The following is a 19827-nucleotide window of genomic DNA, read 5'->3' on the forward strand; positions in this document are numbered from 1 at the left end:
TCATTAGATTATTAGTGAACTCTTTTACGCACACCATCATCATACGTTCTAGTAACTGAAGATGGAAGTTGCCTTTAGCATGTTTTTTATCTGCCTTTTACTCCTGTCTGTTTCCAAATTAAAATGGAAATTGGATTTCCTTTTTTTTTTTCTGTATATGTAGATATGGAAGTTACACCATATTGCTATAGCTGGTAATGCTGGTCCTTTTACTATGTTTTAATGGAAAAGGTACTTACCGCATGTAAAATAGCTTGTATCTTTTAGATATGGCTAAAGGTGGTTTATTTTATTGACACCAGCAGTTGATTAATAGCTTTAACTTTAATATTTAAAAATGGTTTTTACAAGAAATTTTTATAAGAGATTGAAACAAAATCAAAGCCATCTCATTTAACGGCCATTTTTGTGTAGAATAAACTTAAAGGTTAAAGTCTGTATAGTTCATGTGCATTAGAATGATTTTCATTGATTTCTTCCCTGGTTAAAAATGGAAAACTTAAGCTTCCCGTAGTAGCAGTGTTATGGAAGTTTATCAGGGGCTCATTTTTTCTAAATTGATTCATTCAACATTAATTGAGAGAGTCTGATTTGTACCAGATACTGTTGTAGAGGTGGGGATTTAACAGTAAATAAGACAAGATAAAACTCTTCATCTTCCTGGAGCTTACATTCTAAATGAACAGAAAATATTCATAATGGCTAACCTTTATTAAATGCTTCCTATATGCCAGGTATTGTACTAATCATTTTATATCCAGTATTTTATTCTCATGATAATCCTATGACATTTATACTTTTATTATCTCCAAGTTACAAATAAGGGTACAGTCCTAGAGAACTTAGGTAGCATGCCTAAAGTTTCCCAGCTTCACATAAAGACATAATGTAGTGCTAATATGTATTCAGAAAGGCACATTTCTTAAAGTGTACATTTTTGGCAGTTCCTGAGAAATAGGATAAAATTCCTGAGGTCATGAAAATACCTCTAGCTGTAAAATGTTGACTTCCCTTTACCAGAAGAATCCCATTCACAATGAAGTATATATAAGTTTTGCCACTATATTTTACTGATTTTACCATATGGCTAAAGCAATTTAAATGTACTGTTTTAGTATTGGCTGTATTTCTCATCTGCTTTAGTTTTTTTAAATATTTATTTATCTTTGGGAGAGATTGAGTATGCAGGCAGGTGGAAGGGCCAAGAAAGAGGGAGACAGAGAATCCCAAGCAGGCTCCGTGCTGTCAGCACAGAGCCTGACACAGGGCTTGAACTCACGAATGGTGAGATCATGACCTAAGCTGAAATCAAGAGTCAAGCACTTAACTGACCGAGCCATCCAGGCGCCTCCTCATTTGCCTTAATATTTTGCCAGTAATGGGCATAGAGAAAGTAAGAATGAGGATTTCTTCAGAGCTTTGCATAAACAGTATTTATAGTTTTATAATACATCAGAATGTATTATACTATGCATATAGTATATACTTTTCTTTTAGAAATTCCAACTTTTTGCCATTTTCATTCACTAAAATGCATAGATGTTCTTAAATATTATTGAATTTAATAAAAAATTTATCTCGTAAGCTTTAATAAAAGTCTAAAGATAGATTTTAGGAATTGATCTTAAGTTGATTTGCTTTGCTTTCCAGACTCAGAAGTCCCTAGAGAAAGTTCAAACGAAGATTCTCTGCTAGAATGGTTGAACACGTTTCGACGCACGGGAAACGCAACTCGAAGTGGACAAAATGGGAACCAAACTTGGAGAGCTGTGAGTCGAACAAACCCAAACAGTGGAGAGTTTCGGTTTAGTCTGGAAATCCATATAAATCATGAGAATAGAGAAATTGAAATTCATGGCGAAGATCAGACAGGCATTCCACTTTCAGATTTTAGCAGGGATCGTACTACAAATAGGCAACAGAGGTCAGCCAGTCCTGTGGCTAGGCGAACGCGAAGCCAAACCTCCATGAATCACAGTGGTAGTAGCTCCAACATCCCAAGGACTAGGCTCGGTTCAAGGGGGCAGAATTCAGCAGAAGGATCTTTCTCAACATTGGGAAGATTAAGAAATGGCATTGGGGGAGCAGTTGGCATTCCTAGAACGAGAGTTCCGCGTGCTGATTTCGGTAGTCATGCAAACCAGTTGGGTGGTAGTGAACTCAGGCAGAGGGAGGGGCAGCGGTTTGGAGCAGCACATGTTTGGGAAAATGGGGCTAGAACTAATGTTACAGTGAGGAATACAAACCAAAGATTAGAGCCAATAAGATTACGGTCTGCTTTCAGTAGTCGAAGCCGCTCACCAATTCAGAGACAAAGTGGCACTGTTTATCGTAACTCACAGAGAGAAAGTAGACCTTTACAGCAAAACGTCAGAAGGTCTGTTAGGAGGAGAGGTATAACGCGTGTCTTTTTAGAGCAGGATAGGGAACGTAGAGGTACTGCCTATGCTCCATTCTCTAACTCAAGACTTGTGTCAAGAATAACAGTAGAGGAAGGAGAAGAATCTAGCAGATCTTCAACTGCTACACGACGACATCCAACAATCACACTGGACCTCCAAGTGAGAAGGATTCGTCCTGGAGAAAACAGAGATCGGGATAGTATTGCAAGTAGAACTCGATCTAGGGTAGGGCTAGCGGAAAATACAGTCACTATCGAAAGCAATAGTGGGGGCTTTCGCCGAACTATTTCTCGTTTAGAGCGGTCAGGTGTTCAAACCTATGTTAGCACTATCACAGTTCCTCTGCGGAGGATTTCTGAGAATGAGCTTGTGGAACCGTCATCAGTGGCTCTTCGGTCCATTTTAAGGCAGATCATGACTGGATTTGGAGAATTGAGTTCTTTAATGGAGGCCGAATCTGAGTCAGAGGTTCCGAGACATGGTCAGCATTTACCAGAGAGGCACTCAGATCCGAGCACCGTAGGTGCAGTTAATGACATCAGCCAGCACAGTGAAGGTTCCTCTCAAAACAGGCGGGCCCGAGAAGACAGCTCTGAAATGCGTGGTGAAAACGAGACTCCCCGGCCTCCCGCCCGAAACAGTGATAGCAGAGGTGGCCGGCAGTCGCGAAATTCAAATAACTTAGTTGAAACTGGAACACTACCTATCCTTCGCCTTGCTCACTTCTTTTTACTAAATGAAGGTGATGACGAGGATCACATACGTGGTTTAACCAAAGAGCAGATTGACAATCTTTCCACCCGGAACTATGAGCATAGCAGTATCGATAGTGACCTAGGCAAAATCTGTAGTGTTTGCATCAGTGACTATGTGACTGGAAACAAGCTCAGGCAATTACCTTGCATGCACGAATTTCACATTCATTGTATTGACCGCTGGCTCTCAGAGAATTGCACTTGCCCCATCTGTCGGCAGCCTGTTCTAGGGTCCAGCATAGCAAACAATGGGTGAAGCGTTGGGTCTGTTCAAATAGTACATTTTAGTAGAGCTGAGTATTTAAGCACCCTTTTGTTGAATCCTTTGTGATGAGCTAACCAGGATGAAAAAGAACAGATTATTATAGTTTGCACTATTTTTTGTGTGCTTTTTTAACTTGTTAAAAAGAAAATTTATATGAAACTTAAAATGGCAAATGTTAAGTTATCGACAAGTACAGAATAGTCAATATTGCTAGAACCAAATAATCTTTAAAATGTTCTTATTTTGGTAATTTCGTCATGCTAAGCACTTTTGTATCTGCACAATTCAGTAGGTTAACAATCAATCTTCCTTTTCTTAATAGCACAGCAGACTTTATGTGGACTTTCAACTTCCATAGGCTTAGTGCCATGTCCAGACAATGGTGTCTAAATAAGCCTTTCGTTAACTTTTTATTGTAAGGACAATATCTTTTCATGAGAGAGTGTTTGGCTGAATGTTTGCTCTATATATTTAAGTTACTTGAAATGTTAAATTTAATATGCAGCATACCATATATGTATATATAGATATATAATTTTAAGGGTAAAATATTCCGTCTAAAAACTACCAGTTTGGTTCTTATTTAAGCTTTTGGGCTATTACTGCATATGGCACAATGTGTAACATTTACAGGATCATCTCTGGGAGGAAGTAGATATTTAAAAATAGAGATAATTTACTGAAGCGTCTCTGACAATCTTACTAGACAGCAAGCAATATGTAATACTGAACAAGTATTTCTTTACTCAGAAATGGAACATGGACATTTTAGTACATATAGATTATTTAACTTGAGTTCGGCCTTTTTGTGACTTGTTTGAATGTGCAAACAATTCTTTGGATTATATTAAGTAAGGTATACAGATATGCATGGTTTCTCAAATTTACTTTTAAAATCTAAAAAAAAAAATGTCTATGAAGAATCAAATGCATAGATAATGTGTTAAGTTTACTTGGAGGCCAAAAACTCCAAATAATACAAAACAAAAAAACCCTTAAGAGAATGTGGAATTTATATGAACACGAAGTATGCATTGAAGATCTATTTCTACCAATAAATATTAAAACAAAGCTGTATGTGAACTTCTTTTCTCTTGGTCCCCTGTGATTTATTTTTCAAAAAAAGAAAAATTTCACACCTACAAGGTGTCAGACAGTGTTACAGGTGCTGAGGATTCAGCTGAGGACAGAGTCCCTATCTTCACAGGAAGAGAACATTTAATGAGTTACTGAATTAAATGAATATATGACACAGTTTTCCTGTGGTGATACTGCTTGGGGAAAACCACAAGAACAAATTCCTCAGGACCAGATTCGGGAAGATTTACGTGTATCTCAAGATTGTTTTTCCTTCTGATTAAGTAACTATATTCATCAGGTAAGATGCATACACAGGAGTTTTCAGGGAGTGCATTTAACACCTGGAGGGAAAGCTTTTAGTAAGAGTCATGACTTCGTTTGGAGTAAATGGTTTATGTAGGTCAATCATGGGGCTGGGAGGTTTGAATGCTTTAAATGCCAGACTAAGGAATGTTACTTCACCTTACAAACTTTTGGTGTCTCTTGGTGAATTTAGTGGCGAATGGTAAGATCATTTTTCATGTTTCAGGAAAATTGGTGTGGTGTAGTGTTCATAACAGTGGAGTAGAGAGAGGGGGGAAGCAAAAAAACCTTAATAAAGGAACCACTGTGGTCATTTTTATCATCGGTTATCATCATCCTCAGTTACTAGCTAACCTAGCGCGATGGCAGTGAAACTGGAAAGAGAGAGAAGAGAATAAAAATGTTGGGAAAAAAGGACATTATTTGGTTTCTTGTTCACTATGAAGTGGGAGAGCGATATATTCACAGATGGAAAATCACCCGAATAGAAGAGAGAGAGGTGTTTCAAGCCATGCCAATGTAGACATTTATCTTAAATATGCACCTCTCCCTCGTTTCAGTGATACCGTTTGTTCCCAGTATGACCAGAGACTAAATCCAGCATTTTTTGCTCATGTGGAATATTCTTCAGGAAGTTCTACCTTCCCTGGCTTGATCAGTTAGGAAAATCAAGAGGAGAACAAAGAAAGGGGGAAATGAAAAAAAAGTAGGGATAAAGGAAAAAATACAAGCACGTTGATTCTTTGACTTGGTCCTCTGCAAGACATGGTTAGGACCAGCATTGAAGGGACCCCAAATCGGCATTTGAGATAGAACTACATGGTACAGTTTATGGAAAATTCCCGCTAAGCAGCAGGCTTCATGTGTTTTGTAAATTGGTATCCTAGTCGGGAACAAAGGAGTGTTTTCTGTAATATTTTCATTCATTTCCCAGTAAACAAAGCTGATGACAAATAAAAGGCTCTTTATCTATTTATAGCCTCTATTTAGCAATGATTGCATGCCTTATGGTTCCAATATAGAAAGGAACAAATAGTTTGAAACGCTTCATTTGAATATCGTGCTCCATGTCGTGTCCTTAGAGCTTATTCTTTATAGTGTGGCTGCCTTGCAAACTTGTATTTCAAAACTGTCAGCCTCCCACCTGCTTTCCCTCTTGTATCCCAGATGTGTATAGTTTCAAGTAGCATTGACCTGTACTTGACTACCTGTTATTTGCCCTGTGGTTATTTTCCTTTCAGTTTTTAACGCGAATTTGTAATTTAAGCCTCCCAAGATCTTGAAGTATTATGGCCACTTCCCATAGCGAGTAGCAGAGTTCAGAGTCACACACAGGACCGTTTGCCTCCAAAGCTTGTCCTTTTCCCCCTCAACTGCATTCTGGAAAAGCAGAAAGGCTTGGTCCGCAAACAACGGGAGGACTGCTCCCGAAAGTTACAAAGCGGGATCTGTATTGTGAGGATGGGTCCAGAAAAGAGATGGGACCTGAAGACCCTGTGTGAAGGATCGTAGTTAATAAGTTGAGTCTGAGGTCTTTTCACAAATACTACTCCTGGACAAGAACTTCCAGCGAATTTCCAATCTTCCTGCACCTCTCCATCTGAATAACGTCTGGCCAGAGGAGGAAGACGTTGTGTGGAAATAGTACTCCACATACGTGGGCAGTTCTTCTTCCCTTTGCAGTGGCAGCAAGCTCCTCTGGGGTCTCTTCCTCAATCCCGTGGGACGTTGGAGGTCAGAGAGCTGGGGTGCCTGTTAATACAGAAGATGATTGCCCAGCAAGCCATCTGTCACCGAGAACGCCAAATGTTCCATGTTCCACAGGACATGACTGTAAGTGTCAGTGGTGACCGTTTTCCTCAATGTCTACAGGCAGGTTGTGAGTTCTTTTCAGTGACTATGGAGGTATTAGGTCCTGAACATATCTGCCCTTAGAATAATTAGGGATCTTCAATTACTTTCAGCAAGTTTTTTTTTTTTTTTTTTAAATTTATTTTGAGCATTAAATCTCTGAAGAGTCTGAGTTGGCTCCTATACTTTTCTTTTTCTTAACCACCCCCCTTTTTTTAGTAGCGTAATCCCATATCTTCTCCAAAACAAAGCTTTCACGTGTATTTTTCCTCGATTGTATTAATGTCTTGTTTGGAAAGTGTAACCTCTTGGTTGCCTAGTATATATGTACACTTCCTTCTCACCCATTTAACCTCAGAAATGCCCCTATTTATAACCAGAATCCAACTGTCTTCTGTGCAATTGCAAAACATTTTCACATTCTCCCCGATGGGAAACGATACAAATTCATTTACAGCTTCTGTACTGTGAGGTGACACAATTTAGCCACTCTTACGAGTTCAGATTCATAATAGTGAACTGGATGGTGTCCACTCTTCCATTAGATTGGATTTGATTCATTGTGACTTCTTACCATCCAGCTTATGGGATAAATGATAAATGTGGCTCCTATCTACCTGATAGAGTGAAGTGGAATAAAGATCAAACAAAAAAGGGGGAAAGAAGCGTCACTGATTACACTGATTACTGGTATAGAATGTACACACATCTTGCTGAGCAAGCTTAGAAGGATGAATGAGGGGCGCCTGGGTGGCTCAGTCGGTTAAGCGTCCGACTTCAGCTCAGGTCATGATCTCGCGGTCTGTGAGTTCGAGCCCCGCGTCGGGCTCTGGGCTGATGGCTCGGAGCCTGGAGCCTGCTTCCCATTCTGTGTCTCCCTCTCTCTCTCTGCCCCGCCCCGTTCGTGCTCTCTCTCTCTGTCTCAAAAATAAATAAACGTTAAAAAAAAAAGAAAAAAAAAAAAAATAGAAGGATGAATGATAGAAATAAGGAGACTTGTAAGCATCTCTTTGTTGACTCTCTTATCTGGATGTAGACTAAGTTGTTTGGTCAGCCAATTTGGCTGGCCTAATCCTGAATGAGGGCCACTTTCAGAAAGATAACCAGCGAGAATTTCCATACTGGTGGTGGGGGTGAGTGGCAGGGGCTCGAAGGTTTGAGAGGTTGCTAGTGAACAGTTTTGATCTTAGCACTTTGATGTGAATCCTTGGTTCAGGAACTGCCATAATGTTGAACAGGTCTCTGTACAATAGGTTAGGGGCTTTTTGGACAAGTGCCTTAAAACTTTAATTAGCTCCTTAACAGTTTCATTTGGGGTCTCGTCTCAAACACCACAAGTCTTGTATTGTTCTTGATTTACTAGAGGGAATAGCCATGACCCTTACAACACCTTTAGGGCTTTTCTTTTTATTTCTTTCTTTCATTTTCTTTCTTTCTTTCTTTCTTTCTTTCCTTTTTTTTCTTTTCTTCCTTCCTTTTCTTTTTTTCTGTTTCTTTCTTTTCTTTCCTTTTCTCTTTTTTTTCTTTCTTTTTTCTTTTCTTTCTTTCTTTCTTTCTTTCTTTCAGTATTTTGTTAAAAGGACGCTTCTATTGCTTAGCTAAATAGATTTTACTTCTGGTGTGGTTTGGGGGCTTTCTTTAATCTTCCTTTGAGTGTTGCCATTGTCCCTTTGCTGCATTTCAGACAGTGTGTTTTACAATAGGAAGGAGGCTTCTTCATTTTCGTCTGAAGGGTGATGCAGAGTGACCATTCCACTCTGATCAGTTGGGGTCAGGTCACGTGGCCAGTCCAGCGCAAGCACGTAGATTGGGAGCGGTTTAATTATATTTTCAGTCCCATCATTGAAGCACCTAATGTTCCTGATAACTCTCTGTTTGAAGATCCCAAGACCACCTCCAGGTCAGTGGTTGGCTAGGACTCATGGGACTGAGTATATAGTTGTGCTCACAGCTAAGATTTATTATAAGGAAAGGAGACAAAGGGCAAAGGGACATGGGGCGAAGTCTGGATGAAACCAGTCAAGCTTCCAAGAGTCCTATCCCAGTGCAGTCCTACAAGACACGCATTCCTCCAGCACCAAATGGGACATGGAAGAAGTGTTGTTGTTAAGGAAGCTCATTACAGACTCAGTGCCCGAGATTTTTACTGGGGGCCGGTCATGTAGGCACCTCTGCCTGGCATGTACCAAAATCCCAGACTCCCAGAAGGAAAGCAAGTGTTCAGCATGAACCACATTATTTGCGGTTTAGGCACGTTGAGACACTTCTTTCAGTAGGGGGATGGTGGAAACACTCCCCAAATCAAGTGCCTAGACGCCAGCTAAGGGTCCGTCTTTCACGAAGGCCTTTCTGAGGATAGCCTAAGGCCTACTATGTGAATTCCGCACACACATCTCCATCTCTAGCTCAGAACATTCTCCTGAATTCTAGGACCACGTTTTTTTTTTTTAAGTTTGTTTATTTTTGAGAGAGACAGAGACAGTGTGAGCAGGGGAGGGGCAGAGGAGAGGGGGAGAGAGAGAATCCTAAGTAGGCTCTGCACGGTCAGCACAGAGCCTGATGCGGGGCTCGAACTCACAAACATCATGACCTGGGCCGAAACCAAGAGCCGGACGCTTAAACTGACTGAGCCACCCAGGCGCCCCGCTAGGATCATATTTGTGGCTGCTTTGGTTAATGTCTACCAGGCTGCCTCTTTGGAACCTCAGAGCCAACACGCCTAGAACTGAAGTAGTAATCCTTTTCCGTCAAACTGTTCCTCACCCTCTTTTCTGAGCTCAGTCCATGCCATTCCCTGGCCTGGGTTCTTGAGTTTGGCCAAGAAAGAACTCAGAGCCAAACTCTTAAGCAGCTGTTTAATGGCAGCTACAGCAAGGGGCACCTGGGTGGCTCAGTGGGTTAAGCGTCTGACTTTGGCTCGGGTCATGATCTCGCGGCTCGTGGCTTCAAGCCCTCTGCTGACAGCCTGGAGCCTGCTTCCGATTCTGTGTCTCCCTCCCCCCCTCAACTCTGTTTCTCAAAAATAAATAAACATGAAACATTTTTTTTAAAAATAGCAGCTAAAGCAAAAGTACACTCTCGAGATGGGAGAGCAGGCAGGTCCAGAGGTGGCTACACATCAGGGTTTGGGGTCGTCTTTTTATGTTTGAATAGGTTATGGGTTATAGCCGGTGTGGCCTCTGAGGTCTCCTAAGGGACTCCTCCTACCAACAGAAGTGGGCGTTTTGGGCCCTGTATGGTGCTTGTCAGAACTGTCATGGCAGCCATCCCCCCGCAAGGGGATAGGGGTCAGAACTGCAGTGTAAATGTATCATAAGGAAGCTATAGGTCACTGAAGGGTAGTGATCCTAGGGAAGAGAGCATTCCCCCCTCCCCCCGGGGGTTTGCCAGCTCTTTGAAACTTGGTTTCCTCCTCTCTAAACAGAAAACACATGCCTGTTCCCTGCTCACACCTAGCTAACTGACTGCCTACTCTATCACCTCTAACCATTCACCAGTTCATTTAAGGCAGAAAAGTCTGATCCCTTTTCCCTGTGTGGAGGTCAGGTGGGACTGGCTTGGCTAGGATGGGCCCGAGGGGTCAGAATGGGCGGCAGGCGTACCTTGTAGTCATAGCTGTGGACACAAAGAATCAGAGGTCAAGTACAAAATTGTGACCAATGCACTGATACCCCTTAGAGATGGAGAACTGGGTTTCAATAGGGTGTCAGAACAGGAGGGACTGGAGATAAATCAAAAGGCCAAGAGAAATTAGTTTAATCAGATGAACAGGAGAGTGATCAGGAAAAATGCCTGTTTCCCATAGCCAACTTGGTTGCTTGGTTTTCTTTGGTGTGTGACTGATGGGTAGGTAGTCAGGCACTAATTAAAGGGCTGAGAAGGGAATAAATAAGAACCCAGACTTCTGCATCTTTACTTCTGTCCGATTGACCAACCCGTGTTCTTGGAATCCTCATCATTTTCGTTCCCATTTCTCGGGTCCTTGCCTTCATCTCTTAACGTGGTCTCCTAGCCTTACAATCACTCAGGTGCAATCTTTGTACGAGACACGTCTAGACATGACACTCCTCAGCTGTTCTCCATTACTTCCTGCCTGTTCTTGGTACAACATATAAGATTCTTCATATTTTATCCTCTGCCTACCTTTACCAACCTCATTTTCTACCTTGCGGGGGCCCTTAACCTTGCCCTTCACACTTTAGGGTTTCGTCCACGCTATTCTTCCTCCCTGTGATGGCCTTTCCCCGCTTGCCTTTCTGATTAATTCCTGTGTATCCTTTAACTCTGACCTTAAATGTCACCTCTTGCAAACCCTCACCTTGTCATCTCCAGGGCTGATGTCTCCGTTAAGCATAGCAGGCACAATGTCTACAACCCAGGATAATTTTAAAGGCCCACAAAAATGTTTTAATTTCTGGGATGTCTGGGTGGCTCAGGTGTTTAAGCATCCAACTTCGGCTTGGGTCATGATCCCACGGTCCGTGATTTCTAGCCCGTGTCGGTCTCTGTGCTGACAGCTCAGAGCCTGGAGCCTGCTTTGGATTCCGTGTCTCCCTGTCTCTCTCTGCACCTCCCCTGCTTGCATTCTGTCTCTCTCTCTCTTTCTCTCTCTTTTTTTAATTTTTTTTAAATGTTTATTTATTTTTGATAGAGCACGAGTGGGGGAGGGGCAGAGAGAGAGGGAGACACAGAATGTGAAGCAGGCTCCAGGCTCTGAGCTCTCAGCACATAGCCCGATGCATGGCTTGAACTCATGAACAGCGAGATCATGATCTGAACTGAAGTCGATGCTCAACCGACTGAGCCACCCAGGCGCCCCCTCTCTCTCTCTTAAAAAATAAACATTAAGAAAATTTGTTTTAATGTTTTAATTTCTTTTAAAATCTGCAAGAGAAAAAAGAGCAAGTAATCCAAACTGTATTATATTTCTCTTTAATAACAGTAGTAGAACATAATTTTAATACTTTTTATGGACAAAGGGGCCCAGCAACACAAAGCTGCTAAGAGCCCGTGAAAGTAATGATATGGCCCTGCTCACTCCCCATTATGCACTTCACTTACACTACACCTTCTGTAAAGAACTGTGAGCTCCTTGAACTTGTCCACAGCACCTAGTGTGATGCCTGGTACCTAGTAGGTCACTAAGTATATATTTAATAAGGAAATGAATATAAGTTTCATATATAGGTAGGCCTGGCTTACAAATACCTTATACATTAAAAGCTTGTTTGTGAGATTTTTTATGTTTATTTAGTTATTTGGGGAGAAAGAGAGAAGGTGAGAGGGAATCCCAAGCAGGCTCTGCGCTATCAGCACAGAGCCCAAAGTGGGGTTCGATTTCATGAACTGTGAGATCATAATCTGAGCCAAAATCAAGAATTGGACACTTAGCAGACTGAGCCTCCCAGGTGACCCAGATTTTTTTTTTTTAAACTTGGAACCCATTTACCATAGATACAATAGCTACCATATTTTTGTGGTTTGAGGCAAGAGGGGAAATGCCCCCAGGGCAGCCCCCCCAAAATCTACACTACCCAGAATGTTTCTGAAATATGATTTGAGTACAGCCAAAAGCAGAAAAATCTAATAATATTCCTTCAAGTTAACAAAGAATGAAATTGAAAAAATATTTTAAAAAATTTATCGCGAATGGTGGTATGGTAGTGCTTGAGACTCTATAAAGCGTGCCATTCTCTTTTCTTTTGTACTTCTTCTTTTTAATGTAAGCTCTACCCCCAATGTGGGGCTTGAACCCAGGACCCTGAGGTCACTACCTCTGGAGCCAACCAGGGGCCCCAAGGATGCCTTTCTCAAATTTCAAGTTGCCCTTTCCTCAATGGCCTGTCGCAGCTGCTCTGTTTACTTACCACAGTGACCCAACTGGGTCATGCATCAGGCCACCCTGTTTGATAAATGGCGGCTTTGGTTGTGTGCGCTCTGCCTTTGTATCTCTCACTGCTTCCATTTTCTCTCTCCCCAACCACCAGGAGGGGGCAAAGGGCCTTCCAGCCAAAGAGCGGGCAGACAGGCTGGTCATTTTGATTGTGCAAGAGCCACGCAGCCAACTGGGAGAGGAACCTAGTGGTTGCCAGAGCCTTAGAGAAGAGGGTGGCCCTTTTACAGCTTAATTCTGAATGTGTCTCACCATTAACTGTACTCAGATTGTTGGGGGTTTTTTCTTGCAAAGAGAAAGGTTTCAGGTTTAATCTTAAAGAGTGTTTATTCCGTCTGATAGTAGAATTGTTTGTATCTTGGGAGCTGATAAGAGCAAACACCTTCTTATTCAGTGTAACATTATCATGAAGCTCTTTACATAGTTTGTCGCGGTGAGAACAGAGGTTTAAGTTTCTTGACTCTCAATATACAGAGAGGGAGAATTACCACATCCACCTAAGGGGAGTATACTCTATCCCTATGAAAAGGCATTTTCTGAAATAGTCCAGTCCTCATGAGAAACAAAGAAAAACCATAACCCCTTAACAGGGGGTGAGAATTACAACTTCAATGAGTTTGTAATGTTGACCTGCCACATACACAGAATTTTGTGTGTGTATGTGATCTGGATGGCTTAAACAATTTATTCAAGGTCACACACCACAGTTGGTTAGAAGGAAAACGTTGTAGCCTTGTAACTTTTTTAAATGTCTTACTTTATTAATTGCAAAGAATTATTTAAAGCTTGACCACATATTCACTGCTGAAGTATGTCTAACTATTGGTCTTGTAAGGCTGATGCCTCAGTATAGGGAAAGGCCTCTTTTAACCTGTGCAGGGCAAATAAACGCTGTACCAGAGACTATTGGACTCTTTAGGACTCTGGGGAAGTTTGAGCTGAGTCGTGCTGCTCGAGGGATTCGGGACGGGGCTCCAGCTCCGGGGCTGGTTTGTGAGGGCTCAAGCCTGAGATCTGCGGCCATCTGTTTCTGATGAGTATTGGTCGCTGTTCACTTTTGCAATCATTTTAATAGCATCTGTTAGAGCAGTGCAGGTTTCAGATCACAGATGGTGACAGGTGCAATGAAGATGTCATTTCAGGCGTTTCTCATTATCATTCAGATAATACCTTAAGGTCATAATTCTTACTTTCATAATACAGTGAATTTTGTTAAAAATAAAATAAGCTGAGAACATTCAACCTGTTAGATTTACACCCCAAATACAGACTCTTAGAATCTCAGGCCTAGGAGAAGAGTGGACCGTCTTCTAAGCACATCCTCTTTGGGTCCCAAGAGCCTGTACTTTTTCTTAATCACTAATTGCGATGCCTGCTTTTAAAGACAAAGTTATCATTTCCCTTTCACTACGCACTCAGTATTGTATCCGTTTGGGTCTCTGAGAAGTGAACACCAACGCAGGATTATATACGAGGGATCTACTGGGGAAACACCTGTTAAGATTAAAGGGGAGAGAGCAGGAGTAGGCGAGGAGAACCTCCAGGCTAGGCTCTAGGTAAGATCCCTAAGGAAGGAAGGGAGAAGGAGGAGGCTTGGGTAGGAGACGCTTCAGACCACTGGGTGGTTCTGAGACTCTCAGATGGAGAGTCAGGGCTGACAGAGTGGTCCCCCATTGGGCAAGAATGGCCCAGCTCTTATACGTCCTCAGGCTCGGTCATCGGCTAGGGGCGGCCCGGGGGCAGCCTGCGCCTGAGTGCCAGAGCAGACCCAAAAGTGTGACACCTGGGGGCTGTCAGTCACTTACACAGCCCACACCAGGTTGTCTTGATGCTGCGTCTTCACGACTGCCACAGATATTTAGCGTTGGTCGCTTCTGGAAACAATCACAATTGGATTCTGGTTTACTCTGACTCCTCTGCTCCCCCAAACCACCCAGACTGGTTTGCCACCAGACAGGTTAACATTGCCATGGATCATATCTTAGGTTTCTCTTCTCCAAGTGAAGTCACCTTATTCCTTTCACTGCTATCCTTTGAATCCTCATAAGGTTTGCCGAGCCCCTTTGCCAAAGCCCAGAACTGCAACCTGTGTCTACGTGAGCAGGGAGCTCTCTGGGGGTCAGTTTACAATATGGGGATTAGGAACAGGATTTTGGTGACAGATACCAGCTCAAGTCCCCGATTTGCCACATAGTGGCTAGGAGGACTTGTGGAAATACTTTAACTTACTGGCCATCATTCTCCTCGTTGGTGAAATTGAGTAACAGTCACACCTACCCTGTGGGATTAAATGCATGTATACACTTAAAAGTCCATGGCACATAGTAAGTGCTTCATAAAAATCAGCAGAAAATATTATTAACATTGTACTCAGGCCTGCGCTTCCCTAATAAAGGACTTGCGTTGCTGACTCATATCCAATTTGTGATCCATTTGGCTTAGCCTTGAGGTACTTTTGTTCATCATTTATTCTTAGTATCTGCCAGTGTGATAATGAGGTCTCTTTTTTTCCTTTCCAAATGTACCATACTATTTTTATTCTTGCTCACTGACCCCCTCCGTCTCCTCCAGCTTTTCTGCAAGCAAAGTCTGTGTTTCTGGGAATCAGTTAAAGGTTTTCATTTTTGGTTTTGGTTTTGTTTTAGTGATGCTGTGAGGAAAGAGATAAGAAGCTGCCTTGTATCACTGTAAAAATATCCCATCTCTGAGTTTTAACAACTAATGCCTCTTCCAGATTCATAGCCGTTTCCTGGGTTCTCAGGAAGCTGCCAGAGCCACAAAACTCTCTGATCCTTGTTTCATGGACAGCAATGTATTGAAAGGTCATTCTCCAAATCCAGTCATGCTCCTTATTTGATCTTCTCCCATTGCCAATAATCTGGAAGGGAAAGGGAGGGTGCCAGCACCTCTCCCTCGTGCTAATAATAATAACTAGCATGTAATCTTAATTTTCTATGAAATTTCATTTGCCAAGAGATTTCATGCTTATGAACTCATTTATATAACAAGCCAACTTGACAGTGGGTTGAGGAGGTATAACTTATGCTTGTGTTGGAAGGAAATGAAGTACAGAGAAGTGAATCATTTGCCCCAGTCAACCAAAAGGCCAGTGGCGGTGCCCAAAACAGACCTTGGTTCTCCACATTTACAACTGGAGGCTCTTCAGTTTGGGCCAGACTGTTACAACAGCTACATCCACGGAATAAGGGCAGAATGGCACTCTTTCTTCCATCATCTTGGGGTCTACTAAGGCACACCTACATACCCCGTTTGTCTTTGTCCTCCCAGTAGTGAACAAGTGGTCAGTACTGGAAGCTTCTAGATAGGTCCCACAGCTGGGTCACTGGGTATCTGTCAACTGGCTTTCCTGGTATGAAACCAAACTTCCGGGTAGGAACATCAAATCATAAAAGCACTTCAGGGGCCTCATATTTATTATTATTATTATTATTATTATTATTATTATATGTTTAATCCACGTTTATTTGCCTCAGGTGTAATTTACAAAGCAATTCTTTGCAGAAACAAGCCATTTTTCTAGATAATGCCTTAACGAAGGCTTGAATCAAAGAAGAAAAGCTTCACTGAGGTGGGTGGGAAACTTAAATTCTAGCCTCACCATCTGTAATAGAATATCCTCACTTCTTGTACTACCGTCCTCCTCCCTTTATCCATTTTCTGCCTCCATTAATTTTGGCTTGCTCAGCATTCGTTTCTCCATTCTTCTGGGGGAATTACTCTTCCTCCATTCTATGTGGTTCTGGTAGGGCTCCCAATCATACGATCTCTTTCACTTTCTTCAGTAGGGTGCAAATGTGACCGAGTTAGCTCAATCGGCTTCCCTCCCCAGGTCACGCGGTAAATGCGTGGCTGCCTTTACAAGAAACCACAAAACTGTTTTCCAAAATGGTCATACCATTTACATTCCTCCCAGAAATGTATAAGCCAGAGCCAGCTGCATAATTTGCTGGACCCAGTACAAATTAAAAACGTGTGGTTCACTGTTCAAAAAGCAGGAAATACAAAGCTCTCTTCTTCTGCGATCTCTCTCTTGACTTGTCACGGTGGTTTTTATTTGCTATTCATGCTCTTAATTATTAACATAAAGTTTACTGCTATTTCAACCTTATATTATGCAGTGCCAACGGGTTTAAGATATATATGGAAATTTCTCTTTGCATTGCAACGTTTGGACATTTCCAAAGCATTTCTGGCTGGGAAGAGAATGCTCCCTCCTAGCTAGCCAATTTATACTCTTCCAGGATCCATCAACTGTAGACTGCCCCCTGGGCCAGGCAGCTGTCATGTGATTTGGGACCCATTTGAATCTAAACTTCCACAAAAACAAAAACAAAACGGAAAACCCTGTCAAGAGTCCAGCTGCACACCGTTCTGGCAACTACAGCCAGTCTGGGTGCTTTCGCTTGGTTACACTCCAGTAAACATTCGTTCCAACCAAATGTGGCAAACGCTGAGACCCACATCAACTCCAGTAAGTACCCGCTTGAGAAGAACACCCCAGTCCCATATCCCTGGCCCAGGAGCTCACCGCTGGAGAACATGTCATCTCAAATGACATGGTATCTGACCAAGACTCACCACTGGAGATGACTTCGCTCACTGTGGGAGAGATCCTTCACCCTGGATGCTAAGATCTCCACCCAAACAATGCCCATAGACCGCCTCTCCTAAGACACAAATAGGACGCAAGGCATTTCCGCTTTTCTTCTTTTGATATTAGGGATTCTCTTACGTTTCTGGGCTCACTGTCCGCTTAGCCCGTGATCCTGGTATATTCCCTGCTCTCTGCTCAAATGCGCCTCCCTATATTCCTGTGCCTGAAGAGAAATCTGGTAGAAGTTACTAGTATCTGGGCCATTCTAAAAATTAATGGAGATTATCGTTTTCCCCGGGAGGCGACTGCTTCCTGTTAGTCAATACTTCAACACCCCTGTCCCCACTGCCTTCTCCGACTCCCCACCTCCGGCTTCCTACCACAATCTCCCACTTTGCATCTCAGACCATGACCACCAAACCACTATTTCCCCTTGGTTACACACAGAACCACTAGTTTTTATATATACTTCAATAATTTCATTCCATGCCCTCCAACAACATAACTGCCAGACCTGCCACCTTGATCTGAACATCTTTCTGACAAGCTATACAATTTTCCCAGGATATTGTTTGAAAAACCCAAAATTTCAGATCTGTCTTTCTTGGCTAATGCCGTGTGAATGGGAATGCAGTTATGGGCCAGCCTCTGGAGACTGGTATTCCACTTCTGTTCCTCCTCTCTACTCTTGTAATTTTTTCTATGCTGTTTAGGGCAACTTATGCCCTACTCTAAAAATCTCCACTATTATCACCCCAAACTTCCCTTAATATGATATTAAAAAGGCAGTATTGTGTGTGTGTGTGTGTGTGTGTGTGTGTGTGTGTTTCCCCCTGTAAATTATGATATTTTGATCTTAAAAACCCTTTCCGACTGGGCAGAGAATGCCCTACTGGGCTAGGCAATTCTTAGAGATAGCCAGGAACACAGACTGAGCATGCCTCTGATATATACAAGCTGACCAATCCAGAGCTGTCTCCTCTATCTGGCCCATGCACATCCAGCAGGCAATATTCCTCTGACTTAATCATGCCAGGTACCAGGCAACTAGGGATCACCCTTCAAGTCTAAAGCCCACAGAAATTATTCTGTAGTCTATCCTACATTGTTCTCTTGTCCTGTCTTGACTTCTCCAAGGAAACACCAATAAGGGTCATAGCCTAGGTACGTGGCTCCTGGTCCCACCCCCACCATTACAAGCACACATGCCCCCTGCTCTCCTGCCCTTCGCTCCTCTTTTCTGCCTCTTGTCCACCCTGGTGTCCTTCCCATTTGGCCTTGTGTGGCTCCCGTCTCTAGGACCTGTAAGCATAATTAACTCGGTTTTGTCCTGAGCCTCTCGTCTGGCTCCACTTACATCTGTACCTGACCGATTGTCTCATAAAAGAATACAAAACAGCAAGTTTTAGGTGCCGATAACAAGAGCTTTTGGCTTGCATGTGGACTCACTCAAATTACACAGTTTGGATTTCATAGCTCACATATTTATTTCGCTCTTCTGAAAACAGTTGAAACACTGCACAAAACTAACTCAGCTGTTTCTGTTTCTCTTCTCCACACGTGCACTTTGTGGTAACTCTACCTTGGGCTTCCTGATGAGTAAGGAAGAGCTGAGAGGAAGAGGAACTAGAGGTTGCCTGATCTTTTTTGTTCCTTTTATGGCTTACGTCTCCATTCATAGCATAGAGTTGGCTAACACAGTGGGTAACACAAGCGAAAAAGGAAACACAAGCGAAAAAGGAAATGGTAGAGTTCTTCGGGGCTTCGTGTTTCTTGGATCGCCACCTTTCTTCATTCAAAGCAAGTTCTGGTTCAAATGCAAAGTGTGGCTGGCCCCTTGAGGAGGATTGCCGGAGGTAGCAAATAAAAATACGAGATGAACGATTAAATCTAGGTGTCAGACAAACAGCAAATCATTTCTTTAGTACAAGTACATCCCAAATATTGCACGGGACAGACTGCATTTTGTCCGGCAACTCTATTACATTCTATGGCTGTCAGTGCTTGCCCGCCCCCCTTCCTCAGTCATAGATATAACATAATTACTTTTTTAAAAACTGTGGTAAAATACATGTAATCATCAACCATTTTTAAGTGTACATTCAGTGGCACTAAGTGCACTTAAACCATTGTGCAACCATCACCCACAGAACTCTTTTCATCTTGCAAAACTGAAACTCTATCCTTATTAAACACCAACTCTCCGTTTCCCCTCCCCCCAGCCCCCTGGGCAACCTCCATTCTGCTTTCTGTCTCTATGAATTTTTTTTTTAACGTTCATTTATTTTTGAGAGAGAGGGAGACAGGGCATGAGCCGGGGAGGGGCAGAGAGAGAGGGAGACACAGAATTGGAAGCAGGCTCCAGGCTCCGAGAGCCATCCACAAAGAGCCTGAGGTGGGGCTCGAACTCACAAACGGTGACCTGAGCTAAAGTCTGACACTGAACCAACTGAGCCACCCAGGCACCCCTCTGTCTCTGTGAATTTAGCTGTATTATGTACTTCAAATGAGTGGGATCATACAGTATTTTTTTTAACAGCATTTTAAAGTCCTTTTGCAACTGGCTATTTCACTTAGCATAATGTCTTCAAGATTCATCTATGTTGTACTGTCCAAATAATATTCCATTGTATATACATGCCACATTTTGTTTATCCCTTCAT

The 19827-nt window shown here is 42.5% G+C and overlaps 1 protein-coding gene across 5 annotated transcripts in view; it reads left to right on the forward strand.

Annotated features, from left to right (window-relative positions):
• Window positions 1-19827, forward strand: part of RNF6 (ring finger protein 6) — a 33553-nt gene that overhangs the window by 6246 nt on the left and 7480 nt on the right. For 4 of the 5 annotated variants that reach the window (XM_060637499.3, XM_060637500.3, XM_060637502.3 and 1 more), the window contains exon 5: window positions 1651-4493. In XM_060637499.3, coding sequence (XP_060493482.2) covers window positions 1651-3413 — 1763 coding nt within the window. In that variant the 3' untranslated portion in view covers window positions 3414-4493. Of the gene's footprint in view, window positions 1-1650; window positions 4494-19827 lie in introns of those variants that run through there. The other variant, XM_060637503.3, reaches the window with a different exon arrangement.

Source organism: Panthera onca, chromosome A1 (assembly GCF_046562875.1).
Source record: "Panthera onca isolate mPanOnc1 chromosome A1, mPanOnc1 haplotype 2, whole genome shotgun sequence".
In the NCBI taxonomy this organism is placed as follows: domain Eukaryota; kingdom Metazoa; phylum Chordata; class Mammalia; order Carnivora; family Felidae; genus Panthera; species Panthera onca.